We start from the raw sequence: 13,177 nt of genomic DNA, 5'->3' as shown, positions 1-13,177 counted from the left end.
TTACCGGACACCTGATGGTAGGCCTGGGCACTGCGATACATATTTTTAGCTGATGATTTGCTGGCGGAATTCCAAGATAGTATCGGAGAGTCAATCCAGCCGCTGCAGACCGTCTTGGATGAGTAACAATGAAATGTCTAGTGTTTTAAGCTCTCCTCAGTTCCATAGAAACTATGATGATCCCTTACTCACTTCTATATTTAACGCTCTTAAGCTTTGAATTTAATCTTATAATGGCTTAATTTACACTAGACTATAGGTACAAATCTCACCTTAGCCTACGCAGCCACCTTTTCGCCACTGGGAAGTACCAGCATAATGCTATGGTGAAATGAGTCGACCTTATACGAAGCAAACTTCCTTGCGCTGATCCTTTTCCCGAAGAGAACGTCCAATTCGTCGAAAGTGCGGCCTTTAGTCTCAGGAAGGCGGAAATAAGTCCACTAGGAGCAGATATTAGCTATGAAGAACTCAAAGCGAAATAACAGTACTTACCATGGCGAGAATAAAGCAGGTTGATCCCCAGATGAAACCCGTGTAACCCTTGAGATTCCACTCGGTGGGGTTCATGAAATACGGCTGCAGCACGCCACCAACGACATCAGCAATGTAGTATGCATTGCGAGCAAGGCATATGGTCTTCTGGCGCAGGCGCGTAGAGCCGACTTCGGCTGGTATAGCCCAGCCCAGTTGACCGATTGAGAGCTGAAAGATGAAGGTCCACACGAGACAGAGCGCGGATTGCGTATAGCCCACAGCCATAACGTTTCCCTTTGTTCCTAAGAATCCGATGATGAAGAGAATGGCGGACATGGTGAATGCACCAGACTAGAGATCAAAATCAGCCTTATGTCACACGGTGCTGCGTAACAGGGCTTCGGAGGATAGCCCCACACAATATAAGCCAAAGGGAACATACCATGTAAATCTTGCGACGTCCAAAGTATGGCATGATCCCAAACCACGAGACCAGGGTTCCGACGAAAGCCATACACGTAGCTCCCACATTCATATTGTAGATCATGTCCGTCGGCATGCCAACTTGCTGGAAGAAGTAGGTCGAGGTGTATGCAAAGGGCGCACCAGCGAGTACTTGGCCCATGAAAGTCATGCAGGCAATTTCGGTGCGGCGGAGCTCGTTACCCTTGTAGCAGTCCTGATACCTAGTTCCTTTTGAAAGCTCCTCTTCAAGAGCATTGGTGTGCATAATGACAGCGAGCGTTTTCTGGGGGTCGATAGGGGCAGAGGCACGTTGCAACCGGCGTAGGGAGGCTTCCGCCTCTTCAAGTCGATTTTGCCGGACCAGATGCCATGGAGATTCGGGGGCGAAGCAAAGTATTGGGATCAGCACTACCGGCCACATCCTGTTGTTGTTAGTCGTTGAATTAAGACCGAGGAGTGGCGAGATGCGGTATACCATTGAAGCGCAAATGGAATACGATATCCCCATTCGTCGGTCCTGTTAACCAATCCAGCCAAAACGCCAGCAGCAATAAGCTGACCCATGATGAAGCACTGCCGACGTCAGCAATTGTTCGAGTTTCATATCAGAGAGCAAATACATACCATGTTGGTGTAAGACGTCATGTAGACCCGGAGGGACAGTGGAAGGACCTCAGAAGCGTAGGCTGGGGCGGAACTAGCGAAGACTCCCCAAGGAAGACCACAGAGGATCTGACCGACGAGGAGAATCTTGATATCAGGAGCAAAGAACACGATGAAGAGCGTGCAGGAGAGGGAGATGAGAGCGCCGATAACAGCCCTCTTTTGCCCGAATTTATTGACGATGATACCATTAAGGAGCACACCAAAGAAGGCGCCAATACCACTGCCTCTGCCGACCGCTGCTTGCTGTGCAGAGGTTAGTATCTATTGCATATTGCATTTGGGAAGACGCAATTAACATACCCAAGAGGCGCTTAATTGCCAATGGCCATTTGCATCGACGCTCTGGCCATACTTTTTGGCAAAGGTTGGATACGCGAAGAAGTTGGCAATCAGAATCGTGTCGTAGCCTTCCATAACAACGCACATTGACACCATAAGACACCAGAAGATAGCCATGGGATAGGCCTTGATGGCCTCGAGGGGGCTCAAGGCATGTTCAATCTCGTTGCCGTCACGGGCACGGGCTTTGAATGCCTCATCGTCTGCCCTTTTCTGGCTAAGGGACGTGGTGAGCTCGACATGGGTGCCGTGACTAACGAAGTCATCCTTCATGGTCGACATGCTAGAGTCGTCCTGTCCGACTAAGAAAGAGGTAGAGAGAGCCAAAGAGAGACTTCGTTTGTAAGCAAGGAAAAGTAGGAGATGTTGATTCTAGTGGAAAATTCCATCTACACCAAGGATCAACAGGACCTTTATATATATTAATGTCAACAGCAACGACTAGGAGCCTTCGAACCCTTGAACGAACTCGAAGGTGCACTAGGTCCGCGACTCATCCGCCCAAAGTCCAACTTTGACGCATTTCCCCGTGGGGTGGAAATCATGGGGCGGAAATCGTGGGGTTGAAATCCTAGCATGCGCTTGATTTGGAAGCCCAGAGTTGGCCTAGATACGACAGGCGCACTCAATGCCGCTCAATGCCGCTAGCGTCGGCATTGCCCCACCTATACAGGCCATTCCATGCTACTAGCGTCGGCATTGCCCCGCCATTTATTCCCACTACATCCTACACCACATGGCATGCGTGGAAGACGACGCGATTATTGTATCCTACCTAGCATACCCTCTTCTTCTAGCGCTATTAAGAACGACGCAGGGCGATTCGGCACAGATTAGATGACTATTTCTATTCGGGTTATTCTAAAGAGTGGTTATTGTGGAAGAGTTCGGTCCCGCAGAAGACGGCAGATAGCTCTCAGTCACATTTAATTCTGAACCATCCCAACACCTATCTAACCTACGGAAACTAATCTGACCAAACCCGCCCGGAAAACGCCATTAAACCTATATCCACAACGTGACACTGATCTCTTTGCTGTCAGAGCCCTGCAGGCCTAGGTCTCTCCAAGCGGTTAGCAAATCAATATCAACCTGATACCCATTCGCATCGCTAGTTATGAGCAGGTATCGTTTCGGAATAGCAGTTCCCTGAACCATTGCAGTCATCTCACTAGGAGACACCCGCCGAGATCCTGCTCTTGATTCAGCCATCCAGACGCCAAGCCTTCCCAGGGCCTTTAGGCCGATATCAAGTCGGATAAGGTCGTCGACAACGGTGCTGCAAACCGACAACACGGCAGCTGCACCCGTCATCTTTCCCAGCAGTCCCAACACGGCAACTGAGACGAGTGAATCCATTAGTGCAACTTCGTGGATAGGATGAGCTGAGAAGATGTCTGATTCGCAGCTATTAAGGGTGCCATGGATCACCAATGGCGATGTATACGATTGTGCGAGGTCGACGGGAGGGAAGGTCAGCGAGTTTCGGTAACAACGGATCAAAGCTTTGCCCGCCGGTAGCTCTGAAGCTGTGCTTAGGATCTCGTTAACATTGAGCATAAAGGTCTTTTCATGCTCGGAGATATTAAAGACACCAAGAATGCTGGCTTGATGGCGTCCCTCTCCCGTAGTCGTTCCAATTTTGAGCAAGTGTCCCTCAGAGTATGCATCATAGGCACTGATGGTGCGGGCAACATTGGTGGGTCGTAGAATGATAGTCCTGCCGTGCTGATCTGGTGCTGACATTTCATGAATGAGTTCGATATCATGCTCGTTTGGAGAATCCGTTATGTACACGGGACCACCCGAAATGCATCTTGCAGCTGCGTGGAATCTCGAGTAGGGATGCGATGTCTGGAACATGTCCCAATCAGGCAGGACGTTGAGGTTCTGCGTGAATAGGGCGTTATGTGCGTTGAGGAAGAGATGGCGAGGATGGCTCGACCGAATCTCTGGAAAGAAGTCGTCACTGTTTCGCATAACGCAGACAGGATTGTTCGTCGGGAGGAATGAGTGGAAGAGGATCTGAGGGATCATGCTCATACAGCTAATTGCTTTACCTTGGAAGTGCCGAAGGTGCGCCGTGGTCCAGGCAGATTGGTATGCTGTCGGGACGGATCCTCGAATTTTGGTTGACTGGAATTGATCGATCATAAATTGGACATCGGTCTTGACCGATGTGATTCCGCACGAGGACAAGAAGCTATAGAAGTCGTCGTACATCCTATAGACATCTTCAGGATGGACGGTGTGAATAACAGCTGGTACATGGCCCTGAAGAAGAGCCTTGTCTTGAATCATTCGGTATTTTTGGGAAATGTGGCCACTGGGCGACATACCGCCCCAGTAGCCAAGGAGAGCATGCCAGATGGCGATATCCTTGAGTGCTGGGTGCTTTTCACGGATCGTGGTGATTGCTGACTTTAGGCCGTTCGGAAAGCACTTCTTGTCGGCTTCAAAATCTTCCCAGGCACACTGCCACAGATCCGGATTCTCCTGATCATTAATCTTCTGCCATTTATCGTCTATAATCATGGAAGATACTGTCACTCCAGCTCTCGAAAGAGACTCTAGGCCTTTAAGAATCTTGGAGATGTCAAGATGCATTCCTAGGGAGTTGTATGTACAATACGCCAGTCCATCGCACCAATCTTCAACTGGCGATGACCGCAAATTTTCCGGATCGCCGTTTATCACCTTTGTAATATTAGATGCCGTTTGTCTTGCCTCGCTAGAATTGGTGACGAAATCTCGAGCTGCATCAACCGCTGCAGATATCGATTCCTCGATCGTGGAAGCAACAGCAGCAATCACTCGGAAAGTACAAGATTCAGGACCATCATTTCGTGCCACAACCACGACAATATACTCTTCATCGGATCGAATTAGCGTCTGTACATCGCCGATGCCATTCATAGGAAGCAGCGTGAGATGTTGCCCGGCTTCGTTCAAGAAACAGCACATGATGGCATCCTCCTCTACTGAGAATTCGGCGTTTCCGTGTCTTGGTCCTAACCATGGCTCCAGGAGGCGAACAAGAGCCATGAATCTCAACTGACCAGGGACTTTCCCAAGCACCAATTGTTCGCGCTTAGCATCTCCTTCCGTGGCGGGTGGAAGGGATGTCCGCGACTGTAGATGAAAAGTTGCGCTTTTGCCGTCGACATACAATTGTTCCACTTCCCAGTCCCTACCTAGATGCAAGTATGGATCTAGATTCATTGGGCTCTCTAACGGCTTTTGTAGTAGAATCTCCCCATTGCATGTTCCAAACTGATCCTCGACCCATTGCCATGGAGAGTACTCATCAACTCGGAATTTGATTGTGAAGTCGATGTGGTTGTGACGCATTAATTCGACGGGTATGCTCGTGATGAAGATGTTCTCGTAGTTTGCCAACATCGGATCATTCTTGACTACCATATTACTCTCGAGAATGCATACCGGGCTTGCTTGCAGTTGCAGCGGCACAGTCGACCACTTCTTCCCACTAACATTTGCCGATTTATAACACAGGGAGACTTCCCAGGGGAAGTTCGGGAAGACCTTGTTCGATTTAAGATTAACGACAAAGCTCAACTGCCATGAAAAATTAGTCTTCAGCTCTCTTTTCGACTCTACAATCGGACCCGACTGTACTCACGTTCTTGTCGCTGGCTGGAAGCAAAGTCAACTGCCCAAGTGGCGGGTATGAGACAACGCTCGCGTACAAAGCCATGGCGGACTCTGACAGAGGGTAAGCTGAGAGAGAGCTAGATCTTTGATGACAATGCTGACGATAACTCAAAAATCGTGGACAATAATCTACAGAAATTGGGCACGACGAAAGGATGATGGAGGGAGGATGGAGGAAAGTAAGGAAACCTGGACGAACCCCGCACTCAAGAAACCCGCCCCCTCTCCCCGCCCCGCCGAAGACAGTGAACGAGTGGTGAAGTTTGAAGACAGAATTCTGTATGCATCATGTTCGCCTATTTGTCTTGTGGAGTTGAAATACCAACTACCATAGGTACCTTACATGAGAATGAATGCCGCGATATGCCATGCTCTCGTTCTTCGGTTACCCGCCCCTGTCATCCAAAGCCGCCGCTAGTGGAATCGCGGGCTGTTTAAATCCCAGACTAATTGGATTGAATCTCAATTGGATTAGGCGGTGGAGAAGAGGCAGAAAAAAGGCGGGAACTCGAACCAGGACTGGCTTGTGTGCACATCATGATCATGGATGTAACCCCGCGTCTCTAGGCGGGTTTAAATATCCTCCTGGCTTTGGTGGCCTAGACGTGGCACAATCAATTAGAAGCTACTGAATGGATGGGATTCTCAGGTTGTCTGAACTCCACACTCTGCCTTAGCAGACTAGGTTCAATAGATTCAATCCCATCACAATGAGATTGCGGACCGCTTGTGACCGTTGCAGGTGATTGACAAATCCCTCCTTGCAAGCAGAGCGAAGCAGAGTAGTAACTAATAATTCAGGTGTCGAAAACGACAATGCAATAGCACTGAGGATGGGGGACCGTGTGTATCATGCCAGTCTCGGGGCCTTCCGTGCAGCATCACAATTCTAGATGCACCCTATGTGCCCCAAATCGGGGACATTCGTTCAGAGGAGCAGACTTCTCCAGCGAATGGCTCTACTATTAGTGCCTCGTCGTCATTGTTTGTGGAAGATATTCTACGGAACGAGCTGGTCGATCTCTATTTCAAGCTCATTCACGACAAGCAGCACAGTCTCTTTCATCCGCCAACCTTCATCGCCAGCGTGTATGAGGGGAGGGCACCGATGTTCCTTGTGTTTGCCATCATATCTTTAGCAGCAAGGTTTGTGGACTGAACCCCAGAGTTTCAAAGTTAAGCAGCTCACTTTGGCTAGATTCTCGGAGAATCCTTATTTTCATGGCACTGATCCATGGTCGCGCGGCCGTGCTTGGGCTGAGGAGAGTATACGCCTTTTCGATCGTCGCACGACTCCCATTTCAATCGAGGCACTTCAGGCATGCTCTCTGCTACTCCATATTAGCTTCATAGAAGGAGACATGGAGACTGAATCACTGTATGGAGCTCTTGCAATCCGCATGGCACAACGCTTGGAACTACCGAAAGTATTAAGTATGGATCGAGTTGAACGAGAGGTTCAAATTAGACGTGAGTCCCTTCTTTTTTTGAGAAACCGAGGGCTAATGGTCTGGCTAGTTTGGTGGACGACATGGTCGATGGACAATTGGTCATCTGCTGGTGCACGTCATCCAAAGCAACTCCACTTGGAACCAAGCTACCCAAAACCAATGGATGATCTATCTTTCGAATTACTCAAACCAGGGCCCGTTGATTTTGAGAAAGAACGACGGATTGAAGATGTGATCTTAGAGCGAGAATCAAGCTTGTGGGCACAGATGATTCCGTTGACTGATATGATAAGTCAGATCGAAGAACTACACGAATTAACGGTACGAGATCCTAGTAACGATATCGACATCTATAAAAAAGCAACACTTCTTGCACACCGCTTAGATTCCTGGTTGCTCCGACTACCAGAAGGATTGAAAAACACGCCGGAAAATTTCAAACGATACCACCAACTAGGTCACGGTCGAACGTTTGTTTGGTTACATCTACACTACCACCATCATAGTCAACTTCTCTATTACCAGTTTCTCCATTACGATCCAAAGTCTACTCCTGATCCTATTATGAGATATACTTACGCTAATAGATGCAAAGAGCATGCGAAACATCTGAGCTCCTTATTATGGACAGCTAATTCGACATTAAACTGCGAATGCGTCTGGGTAGTGACTGGCCATTTGTTAGTCATCTCATCATCAGTTCATTTACACACGCTGCTCTTCGCCACCAATGATCAACAGATAGAGGAAGCAAAGCAATTCTTGAAGCAAAACTTCGAAATGCTGATTCGGTTGCGAAAGTACTGGCCACTGCTCGACCTATCACTGAGTAGACTGCAGGTTTTCCACGAGGCGTGCAGGAAGAACATGAACACGAGCTTTAGAATGGACAACTGGATGCTCCAGTTTCTGCAGCGGTATACTCGGCCTTGCGCGTGGAAAGATTCGGAGCCCATTGAAGAAACTCCGGTCGATTGGTCACCGTCATCTCATGAAACTCAAGGTTATATTCATCATTTAACAACTGGATCTGAGATACTAAATCGATTTCTCGTCTAATTTTAAATCACATCATAATTCTCATACTTGAAGTTTACAACCCTACTCTAGCTAATACTTCTAGCCTTGTTAACGACATCTGCTTTCCTTTCTCTCCAATTCAAGATGCAAGATGCAAGATGCAAGATCTAAAACCTAAGCCTTAAGGAAATCTAAGGAGATCCAGAGACTACCATCGTATAGGTAATAATAGAAGATTCATAGACGTAATAACAAGCATAGTTGATGTAGGCGTATGGAATTGAAGGCATGATTATAGACGTTGTTGTTTCCCTTGGCGTGCAATGATTTCAATTAGGAGCGCCACGACAACAAGTAGCGCTTTTAGAAATTATGGAGGCAACAGGCGCTAAAGCGAGGAGGTGGAGCGCATGTCTGCGGCGAGACTATGCGGAGTGCTTGTCTGCGCATAGAATGAGGGATATGGTTGGGGATATGGGTGGAAGCAGACATCTGTCTGTCTCAACTAAAAACTCACGGATCTCCTGCTGGATGTCACGGGAAGGTGCGGGTTGCTAATTGCATGTACGAATGAGAAGAGCATTTTAGCGGTGGGTCATTACGTCAGTTTCAATCGATTGCCAGACCAGCCCCATAGCGAAGGCTACAAATTTCGGGCTGTTGTCAATTCGACCCGAGCCAGCTGCCGAAGGTACTTGAACACGGCAAATATGCTATGAAAACAGCACCAAGTGACTTCTGGATAAGCCTCTCCTTTCCGTGAAGCCCGGTGCATTTGTTTTTCGTTTTTCCTCCCGGATTTAACAGGAACGGGCAGTAGCGTTCGCTATGCGGTTGTTCCGGCAATCGATTAGAACTGACGTAATGACCTACCATCCTATGTTGAATCCCATCAGAGCATCCTTCCCCATTGAAATGTTTCGTCATAAATTCTATGAAAACAGCACCAGATGACTTTTGGATAAGCCTCCCCTTTCTGTAAAGTCTGGTGCATTTTTCCTCCTGGATTTAATAGGAACGGGACAGCTAGGCTGAAAAGGTAAAGCTATATTCTATGCTCCGTACATTACGAAAGCTTATATTTTGGGGAAGTTACAGTACATTTGCCACCTGGAACCGGAGGGCGTCCGGAGGGCGGCAAGTAGTAAAATACGTGCCGCATCATGCGGGACGTATTTTATTAACACCTCTCTCTGTTCCTTCATTAATGTGAATTATATCAATTGTAAATTGAACGTCATATATTCTACTACTCTAGAATCCCGTGAGAGTATCCTTCATTACTTGGAAGCTCATAGCTTCCACAAGAGCTTAGAAATGACATACTCCATTGGCCGGCGCCTTAAGGCTGGGTGGGAATCCCTCGGTATCGATATGAAGATGTTGTGTCTGATGTTCAAGTACTCTATCCTATCTTGCAGCTGTATATATTATACTAAGCACTCGACACTGACACCTAAACAGGGGTTCCGTGCCTGTTGCCATTTCATTAGGAATTTATCAGAGCACTGCCGTATCCGAGGTCTACTCGTCTTTAGGATTCTTGGTAGCCATTATTGCAGTCGTCACAGTCAATCTTTTGCCGCGTGCGGAACTGATCCAGATGACACTTGGTATATGCACCTTCACTGCCATTGCCATCCCAGTAACCATGCTGGCAACGTGGTCAGGACTACAAGCTCGCTTTCACACTGATCCAGAGGGATTACATGCATACAACTCATCACAAAGTGGTAAGTAAATATACTCAACTAGCATCACTGTCTACCCACGAAAAAAAATGGAGATGTTAGGAGCTAACTGGTGGCTAGCTATAACGGCTGTTTGGCTTTTTTTCAACATCATGCTATGCAACAGTTTACAAGCAAGATATCCAGCACTTTTGATCCCAACAATCTTATACAACATCTTCGTCATTGTTCAATTCACATCCTGTTCGCGGTTTACCACCTGGAAACAATGCTGGGACTTAATATACTTAACAGTAAAGTGCTATTACTCTGGTGTCGCCATCTCGTTCGTATCAGGAATGATTATATATCCTGTCACATGTCGGTCGGAAATTTTCGAAGTTCAAGAGAAGTATATTGAAGCCGTCCAATGTATGCTCCGAGAGTCTGCGCGATATCTAGGCAATCTAAAAACGACGCCGACCTTTCCTACTTCCGAGGATGGCCAAATCCAAGATGAAGTTGAAGCACAGCAAGAGGCATGGGATGGCGCTGAAATCCAGCAAAAAATGGTTGAAGTGAAGGCTCTGTACACTAAGATGCGTCATGAACTCGCTATGGCGAAACGAGAGATTGCCTGGGGAAAATTACGAGCTAGAGATATTAATGCCATTACTGATCTTTGTCGACACATTTTGATGCCTCTGTAAGATCACAGTTCCTTCTTTACCAATCACCATTTCACGTTATATAAGAACCTTACTAACCATTCTTAGTGGCGGCATAGCTAATATGCCAGATATCTTGAAGCGAATTGGGGATTGTGGAGGATGGATCCCCTGCGACTTCGAGTCTAGAACAAAAGATGGCGTCGACAGAACTATGCCACCCCAGGGTCATAGCCAAGAGGCATACGAGACAGTATGGCAACATTCCATCGATGCCCTGGTTGAGCCTGCTACCTCTTTAATCGAAGCTATGAACGACGGACTCGAGCATGCTGCGCTACAACTTGAAATCGTATCCAGACCAGGGACTAAAAATTTCCTCAATTGGGTGCCGGGTGCTAAAAGGACTAAGTCAATAGATCGTGAAGCTGGCGAGGGGAAAATTAAGCCGGGCGATCCGAACTTCTCGAAGTTCCTGGAGGACAAACTAGACGAATTCTCGACGGGAAGGGTCGAATCCTTAGCAGCATGGGCGGAGAGCAAAGGCCTGTCACCAGCTCAGTTGGAGACAATGAAAAATCTTGGTGAATTCGATGTGGACGAAGATCCAGCTGATGGTCATGTGCGAAGAGATCGCCAACAATTATACCTAATCTTATATATCCAACACATGGTAAGCAAGAAGCACATCGTTAGACGTGCTGGGGTCGTATTCTTATTGAACTGCATCTGACGTGTGCAAATAGCTCTACACCGCCGGCATAGCGGTGGTTGAAATGTCAAAATTTTCCGACAAGATGATTGCTGAAGGCATCATGGCAAAACGTCGTCTCATTGTCCCTTCATTTCGAAGATTGGGGAAATGGTTTTTAAGTGTTTGGGATACGGCAGGTGCACCCTTGGCCGATGATGACAGACCGGATTCCAAAGAAGAGAACAAATTACTCTATGGAACTTCGAACAGGACTACAAGCAATATCGAGCACCTTCCACCTAAAAATGCATATGAAAGATTTGGAACCCGCGTGAGAAGATTTCAGGAATTCCTTAAGGGGCCTGAATTCAGTTTTGGTTTTAGATCAGCATGGTGAGCAGAGTAGAGTATGGATCTTATTATTAATAGTACTAACGGGGTGATTAGTGCTACTATGTCTTGTGCCATTATTGCATACCTTCATCAGACCCAGTATCTTTTCACGCACTATCGTCTTATTTGGGCAGTGATTATCGCAGCCATTGGGGCCAATATGTCAGCGGGACAATCTGGGGTATCATATGTGCTCCGGATTCTTGGTTCATTTGCGGCATTGATAATTTGCTACTTAGTTTGGTACATCCCTGCTGGCAAAGTCCCGTGAGTATTTCAGTGCCCTGTATAAATTGCCCGTAACTCGTAAAGCTAACATTGTTACAGTGGAGTCATTGTCTTTATGTGGTTCGCATCCTTTATCCAGATGTACTTCCTCATCAGATGGCCCAAATACATCATCGGATGGCTTGTCATTCTAATCACTGAAGTTCTGTCTATTGGCTACGAGCTTCAAGTTGCGAAAATAGGCATCCCAGCTGCAACGTCAACAGGGACATTTTTTTTCCCACCATACAGCGTCGCAGCGATGCGTGTTGCCTGTGTGTTATGGGGAACATGCGCGTCCATTTTCTTCACCTATCTTCCATACCCCATCACAGCCAGAGGACTTCTTCGCAAGGACATGGCAGTTATTATGCATTTGCTCGCCAATTACCATGCCGTCGTTCATGCTACGATCAAGGCTAGACTACGCGGGAATGAGGGCGATATGGACGATAAACATAGCCGTGGGCGGGTGTTGTCACATACACGAAATGCGATGTTCAATAAGATGATGATTCTCAGTTCTTCCATGAAGCATAACGTCTACCTTCAAAAATACGAGCCTAGTCTAGGCGGACGTTTCCCTGTGGCAATTTTCGAAGATATCCTGTCACAGCTCACAGTGTAAGCTCATTTCGCAGTCGACCCCACGTTCATCTCGCTTCTAGATTTCTAATTAACTCCTTGGTGTAGACTTCTTGACTACATATCTCTCTTATCCTACGCAACCCAAGTCTGGGCAGTCGACGGGCCTACTAAAGATTATTTCCACCACTCCTCCCGCAGCCGTCAATGGTTAACGGATCTCTCTAAGCTAATTGGGCCGATAAACCCAACTGAAGAGAGGATAACCTCTATACTCTCCCAACTGTCGGCTGCTGTGTCTACTGGTCGAGCACTACCAGCTAAAATTGAACCTACTAAACCATATCAGCTTTCGCAGAAGCTGAGGGAGTTAGATCCAGAGGTCTTGCATATTAAACATATACAAGAGTTGGGGTATTCGGCATACTCGGTTATGGAGATTATATCAAGTATGATTATTTATAACCTAGATATTCTAGTAACGAGCATTGAAAGCTTGGTAGGTGTTGTTAGCTTTGATTTTGACGAGATGCATGAGAATAGTAAGGGAAAGAGGGAGTAGAAGTTATTCATTAGTATAGTGCGATGACCATTACACAGCAAGCGTCCACGTTTACTATGTTCTCCCAAAGGTGTTCCCTATAACTAACAAGAAGCATTGAACTCAAGCTAGGTATGTGACAAGTCAAATCCTTGGCAGTATTGTCTGTGTCTCGAGATGCTTCAGCGTAGCAATTGCTGCAACTAAGTAAAGAGGTGCTTTGCTCCCTTCCACAAGGCCTGAGCCCAGAAGACATTGTGGAGCGC

The 13,177-nt window shown here is 47.1% G+C and overlaps 4 protein-coding genes across 4 annotated transcripts; 2 read left to right on the top strand and 2 right to left on the bottom strand.

The window, feature by feature from the left end:
- Positions 1–205: 205 nt before the first annotated feature.
- On the bottom strand, positions 206–2,537 carry VE01_09276 (uncharacterized protein). Its single transcript, XM_018278690.2, has 6 exons — positions 1,909–2,537; positions 1,567–1,851; positions 1,418–1,515; positions 920–1,364; positions 496–828; positions 206–443 (listed from the first exon to the last, which is right to left on the bottom strand). Exons 1-6 carry the CDS (start codon positions 2,227–2,229, stop codon positions 279–281), a joined length of 1,647 nt encoding a protein of 548 aa, XP_018126136.1. The 5' UTR covers positions 2,230–2,537; the 3' UTR covers positions 206–278.
- Positions 2,538–2,860: 323 nt separating this feature from the next.
- On the bottom strand, positions 2,861–5,806 carry VE01_09275 (uncharacterized protein). The gene is made up of 2 exons (XM_018278689.2): positions 5,591–5,806; positions 2,861–5,526 (listed from the first exon to the last, which is right to left on the bottom strand). The coding sequence occupies exons 1-2, from the start codon at positions 5,663–5,665 to the stop codon at positions 2,953–2,955; spliced, it is 2,649 nt and encodes an 882-aa protein (XP_018126133.1). The 5' UTR covers positions 5,666–5,806; the 3' UTR covers positions 2,861–2,952.
- A 323-nt stretch (positions 5,807–6,129) lies between these two features.
- On the top strand, positions 6,130–8,175 carry VE01_10835 (uncharacterized protein). The gene is made up of 4 exons (XM_059464284.1): positions 6,130–6,364; positions 6,424–6,768; positions 6,821–7,092; positions 7,141–8,175. The coding sequence occupies exons 1-4, from the start codon at positions 6,333–6,335 to the stop codon at positions 8,130–8,132; spliced, it is 1,641 nt and encodes a 546-aa protein (XP_059320267.1). The 5' UTR covers positions 6,130–6,332; the 3' UTR covers positions 8,133–8,175.
- Positions 8,176–9,210: 1,035 nt separating this feature from the next.
- Positions 9,211–12,979, top strand: VE01_09274 (uncharacterized protein). Its single transcript, XM_059464049.1, has 7 exons — positions 9,211–9,826; positions 9,905–10,469; positions 10,540–11,104; positions 11,178–11,518; positions 11,573–11,785; positions 11,846–12,409; positions 12,479–12,979. The coding sequence occupies exons 1-7, from the start codon at positions 9,697–9,699 to the stop codon at positions 12,930–12,932; spliced, it is 2,832 nt and encodes a 943-aa protein (XP_059319309.1). The 5' UTR covers positions 9,211–9,696; the 3' UTR covers positions 12,933–12,979.
- Positions 12,980–13,177: the final 198 nt, after the last annotated feature.

Source organism: Pseudogymnoascus verrucosus, assembly GCF_001662655.1.
Source record: "Pseudogymnoascus verrucosus strain UAMH 10579 unplaced genomic scaffold scaffold_63, whole genome shotgun sequence".
NCBI lineage: Eukaryota > Fungi > Ascomycota > Leotiomycetes > Thelebolales > Thelebolaceae > Pseudogymnoascus > Pseudogymnoascus verrucosus.
The sequence above is the reverse complement of the archived record's forward strand: the minus strand, read 5'-3'. Positions and strand labels throughout refer to the sequence as shown.

Coding starts and splice junctions, on each gene's coding strand:
- VE01_09276 (XM_018278690.2), bottom strand. CDS start 2,229: ATGTCGACCATGAAGGATGACTTCGTTAGTCACGGCACCCATGTCGAG. Junction 1,852..1,908: donor GGCAATTAAGCGCCTCTTGG/GTATGTTAATTG, acceptor ACCTCTGCACAG/CAAGCAGCGGTCGGCAGAGG. Junction 444..495: donor CCTGCTTTATTCTCGCCATG/GTAAGTACTGTT, acceptor ATCTGCTCCTAG/TGGACTTATTTCCGCCTTCC.
- VE01_09275 (XM_018278689.2), bottom strand. CDS start 5,665: ATGGCTTTGTACGCGAGCGTTGTCTCATACCCGCCACTTGGGCAGTTG. Junction 5,527..5,590: donor TTCCAGCCAGCGACAAGAAC/GTGAGTACAGTC, acceptor TTTTCATGGCAG/TTGAGCTTTGTCGTTAATCT.
- VE01_10835 (XM_059464284.1), top strand. CDS start 6,333: ATGAGATTGCGGACCGCTTGTGACCGTTGCAG. Junction 6,365..6,423: donor ACCGCTTGTGACCGTTGCAG/GTGATTGACAAA, acceptor CTAATAATTCAG/GTGTCGAAAACGACAATGCA. Junction 6,769..6,820: donor ATCATATCTTTAGCAGCAAG/GTTTGTGGACTG, acceptor CACTTTGGCTAG/ATTCTCGGAGAATCCTTATT.
- VE01_09274 (XM_059464049.1), top strand. CDS start 9,697: ATGACACTTGGTATATGCACCTTCACTGCCATTGCCATCCCAGTAACC. Junction 11,519..11,572: donor TTTGGTTTTAGATCAGCATG/GTGAGCAGAGTA, acceptor CGGGGTGATTAG/TGCTACTATGTCTTGTGCCA. Junction 12,410..12,478: donor ATCCTGTCACAGCTCACAGT/GTAAGCTCATTT, acceptor TCCTTGGTGTAG/ACTTCTTGACTACATATCTC.